At 33.6% G+C, this 8539-nt stretch overlaps 1 protein-coding gene across 1 annotated transcript in view; it reads left to right on the plus strand.

Moving 5' to 3' along the window:
- Positions 1-8539, plus strand: part of ZW10 (zw10 kinetochore protein) — a 31685-nt gene that overhangs the window by 8958 nt on the left and 14188 nt on the right. Inside the window, exons 8-9 of the mRNA XM_004689252.2 lie at positions 7671-7834; positions 8326-8508. Coding sequence (XP_004689309.1) covers positions 7671-7834; positions 8326-8508 — 347 coding nt within the window. The remainder of the gene's footprint in view (positions 1-7670; positions 7835-8325; positions 8509-8539) is intronic.

Here is an 8539-nt window from a genome sequence, read left to right on the forward strand (position 1 = left end):
GTGCTTTAACCCGCTGCCCCACCAGTGAGGGCCCCAAAGTGCTCATTTTTAAATGAGATCTTTAGGGTAATTATTTAAAAACCTGTTCAAAATATATTCCCCTGGAATGTCTGCTTTATTCATGCTATTTCTACCGTATGGCATGTAGAGAGCAAATCTAATTCCTGTTATATGTGATGGACTTTCAGATTCTTTACAGGAGCTGTTACTTGCCCCACACATTTTAACATCAGTATAACCACACTTGGGTTTTTCTTCAGTGGCATAATTTTAAGTTCCCCTCATCTTTGTTGTTCTTCTGTAAATATATTACAAAGCAAAGCTTTCTAGGTACAGTTTGAGCTGATTTAGAGTAATATAGAACATTCATGTTCCTCATTCTCAGTTTCATGCTTCTTTTAATGTTGTCAAAGGCTATTCCACAGTTAATGAGTTTAATGTTAATGAAAATCCTTTGTCATACTTATCACAAATTGCTCCTCTTTCATCTTGTACTTGATGTTTGGAGCTAAAAATCTTTGTTAAATTTTAATTAAGATTTTGCAATGTGTTTACTATCCTTTCTATTTCATGTTGCATATATAGCTGTTTTCTTATATAACCTAAGTCTGTTATATAATGATGATGCCGTTATCGGAGGGAAGGCCAAAGTTCAGGGTATTTTGGGAAAATCAGTAGAAACCTTTTTCTGCTTTGACGTTGGTCCATTAAATTAATATTTGCTCAATATGTTTTATTTGTAATCAAAAAAGTACTTTAGTACCTAGGATATTCAGCAGAACTCACATGGTCCTAGGTGCTCTTCATATCTCTGTTAGGAGTTTTAGACCTATTTCCTTTCCTTTAGATTCAGACATTATTACCTCTAGCAGTACAGAGGACAAACAAGGGTTTAGGACATCTGTCTTCTCTTTGATACCTGTGAATCAACATTGCCTTCTTTTATCTTGTTCTAAATATAATCTGAAGGCCATTTTTGATTCCTTAGGTTACATGCTCTTTGCGTTTTTGAAAATGCATTTTCCCCCCTACTTATTTTATTATTAAGTATCATTATACCAAAGGGAAGGAATGAAAATTCTTTTTGGAAAGTAGTTGGAAAAAAGATTATAAAAAGATTATGAAAAGATTTAGCATGTTTATGTTCTTTACACTCGAATTTCATCTTGTAAGAGTCTGCCCCCCAAATAATCTTAAATATGTAAATATGCAAAACTGTTTGTTTATAAGCATGTTCATTGTGAAGTTATTTATATTATTTAAGTACTGGGAAATAATAAATCTTGAAAATAGGGAAGTAATTACAAAGCTATATATGACTACTTTACAAAATTATGTTCTTCTTCCTTAAATGTATTGTTTCTAAATAATCAGTATCAAGTAGTATATTAAAGGATAGAAAAACTAATTTCATCAAAATCAATTATAAGCCAGGAAAACACACTACCATTAATATTCTTTGGCATTTTAGAGATTATAGTTGATACAAAAAGAGAAAATACAATTGGTATGAATATTAAAATAAAGAAAAAATTACTTGTAAATAATATATTTGTTGCTGAGGAAACCAGAAATATCTACTGAAACTTTTATAGTTTTTAAGAAGTTTAATAAGTTTTCTAGATACAGTATACATTTATAAAATTGAATAACTTCTCTCAACTATTACAGTCATAAATTAAAATATAAAGATATTTTATTTGTCAGAGGAGCAAAATCTATAAAATTCTTAAAGATAAATTTAATAAGAAAGGAGAAGACATAGGTGAAAAAAAAAACTAATAAAGGGCTGGGTTGTTTAAATAATAGAAATTTATTTTCCCACACCTTTGGAGACCAAAAGGCCAAGATCAAGGGTCCTACCAACCCTATAAATTAAATTCAACAGTAACTTTAAAAAGGATGACTCCTTAGGGGTTTATTCTAGGTGTGCAAAGAAGTCTTCCAAACAGTTCATTTGTCAGCATTTGTTTCGCTTCTAGATACAGAAAATATTGTAACAAATTCAGTAACCTCTCCTAATAAGAAATTACCTAAAACAGGAATAGAATACTTTTCAATAGTGAAAATACTTTTCAATTGTGAAATGTATGTGATATAATCTCAAAGGGAAAAGAAGATAAAAAATGGTTTATACAGTGTAATCACACCTATGTATTACACTTTTCTCTCTCTGCTATGTGTGCATATATCCACTGAAGAAGTCTTTTTGGAGCAGGGAACCTTATCAGTTGCTTATACTACTTGAGTAAGATGGTACCTGTACTTATATACTATGTCTAGCTCACCATTTTAAAGAAGTAAAGAGATAAAATGGGAGCCATGTATCAGAATTTAAAAATTTCCAGTAGCCACATTAAATATGTCAAAAACAGGGCCCTCCTTGGTGGTGTAATGGGTTAAAGCACACTATGAAGCTATTGCAGCTACTGTAGCATGAGTTTGATCCCCAGCCAGGGAGGTGACCCACATGGTGTGACAGACCTCCTCTGACCCACCCACGCTCAGCAGTGTATTTCAGGAATCTGCCTGCTCTGCTCCCCACTGTTTCTGATGAATCTTCTCACCCCCGCACCTCTGGCCTGTACCCCAGTTCTGTATGCATAAATAAATCTTTTTAAAAAAGTGTCAAAAACATGAACTTATATTTAGTGATATATTTTATTTTATTCAATATAGTCAAGAAATCATTTCAAATATTAATGAGTATTTCATATATTTTTATACAAATGCTTCCAGATTGTGTAATTTGTGCTTATTATATCAATTTAAATACAGTTTTTCTAGAAATAATAGACATATTTAGATGTCATAAAATTTACAATTGGAAAAGTAATTCTGTACTTTTAAAATATATTCTTCCAGGTATACATTAAAAAGTTTTCCAGTATCTGCACTAAGTACCAAAAAATCATTTGCTTTTAATATTTTTATCCACATTGACAGCTTTGGTTTAATTTCATTGAAAAGAATTGGTTTGACTTTGAAGTAAAAGTGTATCAATTTCAAAACTATGACTAAGTTAAATAAGTTTACTAATACATACATCAAATTAATATTATTAACTTGGAAATAATTCAAAGTTGTATTTAAAGAAAAGCTCTGATATTATTAATATCAGTAAAGCATTCATCAAATTCTCTTGGTATTTTTGGCAACCATTTTAGTGATTACAATCAAAATCTTGAGTTTTATTAGAAAAATGGGTGAAGTTCTTACTGATTTGCATTATGAAAAGTGTAATTTCTATATAAATTTTTGCATCTGTTTAGCCATATCTTAAGTGAGCTTTTCCTTGCCTTTCCAACTTTCATTCAGATTATTCATATTTAGTGTGATATCAGCAAGAAAACAAAATATATTGCTGTTTTTTATCTTTGATTATTTAATGTCTCGCAAGCATTACTATTGTTTTAAGGAGATAACTGCAGTAAACTCTGCCTGACTCAACTAATGAGCTTTGGCAAGATACAAGATTATATTTATTGCCTGTTTCTTTCAACAGTTATATGAACAGTGATAATTTATAGAATTTGCTTATGTATAGATATATATCTTGAATTACTTTAACAACTATATTCATGATACGCTTTATAGATTCTGTTTTCAGTAAAACACAAATATATATTATGCCATGAATGTGTTGTGTTAAAGTTCCAATAAATGTGCACTTTTTGCTTGATACAGCATTGGAACACTATTGTGATAAACATGAATTTTTTATGTTGAGCTGAAATTTCTTTTTTGTCAGTATTCTTACGAATGACATTTACTTTGTTTTCTAAATTTATTTCATAGAAGAAAAAGTGAGGTTCTTCAATTTTGCTATATTTAAACTATAATTTCTTAATTTTCAAAATATGTATATTTAAACATCATATAAATATATATAAAATATATTTTAAACACAATTTTGAGAGAAAAGGGTAAAAAGAAAAATTTTAAACTTTCTTTTCCGGTCATTAGATTTTTTAAAAAAAAATTTCATTTTACTAAGGTGGTATTGTTTTACTTGTGATTCAGAGGTGTATCACACCTGCTCCAAGACATGTCACCAGCCACTCCCACCCCAAGAGACCCAGAGTCCTCTGCCATAGTCCCCTGGCCCCTTCCACACATTGCTCTCCACCCTCTTCCAATCCCTCTTGTAGCCTTAGTTTGACTCACAGATTTCTAGGGTTTGTTACTGGTTTAGTTTTGATTGGCCCTTTGTTTTGTTTCTCTATGTCCCACATACAAGTGAAGCTATCTGGTATTTGTATTTTTTCTTCTGACTTATTTTGCTTAGTCTTATCCTGTCCAGTTCCATCTATTATCACAGACGGCAAGAAAGAATTTTTTTTTTAATTGCTGAGTAGTAGTCACATCTTAATTCATTCATCTATTCTTGGACACTTGAGTTGTTTCCATGACTTGGCTATGTCTAATCATTTAATTTTTACGAGATTAAAAAAGATTGCATTGCAAATTTGAATTTTTAGACTGTGAACTGACAGTATTTCTTTGAAAATTTAGATGTTCTTTTATATGGAATATACTCAGTCTTACCTAATGCTAAAGGAAAGTATTTGCAGTTTTTCAGATGTTGAATCAATTGATCTTTGACAGTATGAGAAATATTGGAATATTATAGGTAATATCCAATAGTGACTTAAAGATCTTTCACATTAAAAAAATGGCTTCCTGGCCCTCCCTGGTGGCGCAGCGGGTTAAAGCACAGCACTAGGAGGCTAAAGCCACTTCTGTATGAGTTCGATTCCCGCCTGCCCCGGAGGTGATCCACATGGCGCGGCAGACCTCTCCTGGCCTGCCCGCTGCTCCCCTCGGCAGTGTACTTCCTCGATCTGCCTGTTCTGCTCCCCACTCTGTCTCTGGTGAATCCTCTCACCCTCCACATCTCTGGCCTGTACCCCAGTTCTGTATGAATAAATAAATCTTAAAAAAAAAAAAAAGATTTATTTATTTATTCATACAGAACTGGGGTACAGGCTAGAGATGCAGAGGATGATAGGATTTACCAGAGACAGAATGGGGAGCAGAACAGGCAGATTGACGAAGTCCACTGCCGAGGGGAGCAGCGGGCGGGTCAGGAGAGGTCTGCCGCGCCATGTGGTCACCTCCGGGGCAGGCGGGAATCGAACTCATGCGGAAGTGGCTTTAGCTTCTCAGTGCTGTGTTTTAACCCACTGCGCCACCAGGGAGGGCCGAAAATTTTTTTTTTAAGGAGAGTAGAGAACAACAAGAAAAGACATTTTCAGCAACTATATTTGGAATTTGTCAAGCTCTTTCAAAAAGGATTTGAGAAAACTAGTCATCGGAAATGACAATTAAATATCCAATAAAAAAATGTGACTTCAACAGGCCAGCTGTAAAATGACTTGGATTCTTGCACTTGCATGCATGTGTGCACAAACACACACATCATTTTTATATATCGATAATGGCAAGAGAAATTATTTGTATGGAAACTTAGAAAACTATGAGGAAACTTTTTTTTTTTAAAAAAAGATTTATTTATTTATTCATACAGAACTGGGGTACAGGCTAGAGATGCAGAGGATGATAGGATTTACCAGAGACAGAATGGGGAGCAGAACAGGCAGATTGACGAAGTCCACTGCCGAGGGGAGCAGCGGGCAGGCCAGGAGAGGTCTGCCTCGCCATGTGGATCACCTCCGGGGCAGGCGGGAATCGAACTCATACGGAAGTGGCTTTAGCTTCTTAGTGCAGTGCTTTAACCCGCTGCGCCACAAGGGAGGGCCACAAATAAATCTTTTTTTTAAAAAAAAAGAAAGAAAGAAAAATTTCCTTGGTAACAAGCAGGTTTTGTTTTGCTGTTTTAGCAAATTACAGCTGCCATTTGTTGTGAAATATGTGTCAGATTTTCTTCTAATCCCCATTTTCCTCTACTGTTCCAGTGGTACTATTGACTTCTGCATCTTCACTTGATTCTTTTAAATTTAAAAATTGGCCCATAATTTTCTTAACCTAGAAAAATAATTATATAATCAAGTATTTTAGTTTAACTATTTTTACAGTTTATATACACATCTGTTATTTGTATAATCCACATAAAATATTCAGATACACAGCTACATTGGTGCTTAGGGAAAAAGTCAAGTAGACAAATCTGTTTACACCAACTGGATTAGTGATTTTGTGAAATTCTAGAAATAATGTGCATGCCTGACATGAGCACTACCATACAGCATAATGTCTTACATGATACAGTGATTAAAATGAAATATAATCTTAGCAAAAAAATAAACATTTTACAGAAAATATTTCACACTTACTTAAAATTTTTTGTAAAAAAGATTTATTTATTTATTCGTACAGAACTGGGGTACAGGCCAGAGATGCGGAGGGTGAGAGGATTCACCAGAGACACAGCGGGGTACAGAACAGGCAGATCGACGAAGTACACTGCTGAGGGGAGCAGCGGGGGGGGTCAGGAGAGGTCTGCCGAGCCATGTGGATCTCCTTCAGGGCAGGCGGGGATGGAACTCATGCGGAAGTGGCTTAAGCTTCTTTGTGCTGTGCGTTAACCCGCTGCGCCACCAAGGAGGGCCTTACTTAAAATTTTTTATTAGAAAAATTTACCAAAGTCCCGTGAACCCTTCATGCAGTTTTCCCCACTGTTAACATGTGTAACTGTGAAACATGTGAATAATGGGAAAACCAGAAAATTGCCTTTGGTATAATTCACTGTTTATTCAAGTTTTACTAGGCTGCCTGCTCTCATTTTGTGTGTATGTTAGTTTCATGCACTTTTGTTATGTGCATAGATTCATGTACCCATCATTACAATCAAGACACAGATCTATTTATTGCATTACCACAAGACGCACTTGTGCTCTATATCCTTAGTTTTAACTTAAATTTAAGGTAGTTACAAATTCAGAAAATTTATTTTCCTAATCACAGTTAGCCACACTGCAAGTGCTTGCTCAGTTGCAAAATGTGGCTTGTAGCTAGTCTATTGGGCAGTGTAACCTAGTCTTAAACGTTATAAGGTAGCTCAAGGATCAAGGCTATGAAATAGTATCATTAAGATTCTATCCCCTAAGTTCTACTTTGTTGAATTAGAAATAGGTTCAAAAATAGCTGGTCCCTTTTACAGTAACCTTTTCTTAGTTATTATTTAATTAATAGTTTATTCTAAATATAACTCACTCAAAATGTGTTATATAAGCAATATAAGATATACTATAAAATAAATATTTAAGAATCCTGTTTGGTAGTAATATAGATATTACTCTATTATGTAAGGTGTTTATTTTACTTAGGATATTCAGATACTATGCATAGATAAAAATATGTTTATTTAATATTAATGAACTGAGATTTTAGTCTAACCTAGTTTTAAACTGATATGTGGAACTTCTGAGTGCTTGTCATATAAGATTATCAGTAGAAAATTATAATGTGGTTGGTGTAATATCTTATTGTTACAGAGTCCAGGCAGTGAAACTGTGCTTTTGAGCAGTGAAAATGAAATAATTGTATGTCTTGTTTTATTCCACATAATCTGTTGAGGTAGCTATAGAATTATCTGCATTGTTTTCCTCATCATCTTAAAATTAAAGAATTCTAGACAACTAGGGAACTTAAGAATATATCCATATGATGATTGGTTTCTTGTTTAAAACTTTTTCTTTTGAATTCAGATTTACCTCTTAATAATGACCTAGAAAATGAAAAAACATCTAAGATCACTTTGGCTGAGATGCTTGGTGACATGATCTGGGAGGACTTATCTGAGTGCCTCATTAAAAACTGTTTGGTTTATTCTATCCCAACAAATAGCAGCAAGTTACAGCAGTATGAAGAGGTAAGAACAGAGATATCACAGGTTATAGAGACTATAGGTTCCTCTTGGTGATTTTTGATTGTCCATGGAAATCTTTTGTTCTTTTGCCACATCTTTAAGAAAAGTATTAATAACAGTAGCTTTTGTTTGGAGAAGTATGCTTTCTTATTAAGTGTATTTTCTTTACTAAGATAATTCAAAAAGAAACTGTTTTGTGGTTCTTGTACAAGATATAGTAGCTACTATGTCACTTATTTTGCTGCTTTTTTGGTTTTCCTCTAACACTGAAATAAGTGTTTATATTAAAGATCTTTCTACCTTTAGTCAGTGAAGCTAGAGATTTCTGTTGAAGATACTCTTCCTAGTGAATTTAAGAATGGGAAAGTATACATTTTTATACCCAGTAATTATGGCTGTTTTAAACACTTAGATGCCCCGTTGATCCTTTTTCATTTCTGTACATTGTTGAAATGGAATGTATGCACATAATTTTTTTTTTATCTTTCCCTCAGATCATACAGTCCACTGAAGATTTTGAGAATGCCCTAAAGGAGATGAGGTTTTTAAAAGGAGATACAACTGATTTGCTAAAATATGCCCGAAACGTCAATTGTCATTTTGCTAACAAGAAGTGTCAGGATGTGATTGTAACAGCTAGAAACCTAATGACCTCTGAAATTCATAACACTGTGAAGGTATCAGATTATAGTATTGCATTGTATTTAG

Source organism: Condylura cristata, unplaced genomic scaffold, assembly GCF_000260355.1.
Source record: "Condylura cristata isolate star-nosed mole 26May11 unplaced genomic scaffold, ConCri1.0 scaffold00025, whole genome shotgun sequence".
Lineage (NCBI taxonomy): Eukaryota > Metazoa > Chordata > Mammalia > Eulipotyphla > Talpidae > Condylura > Condylura cristata.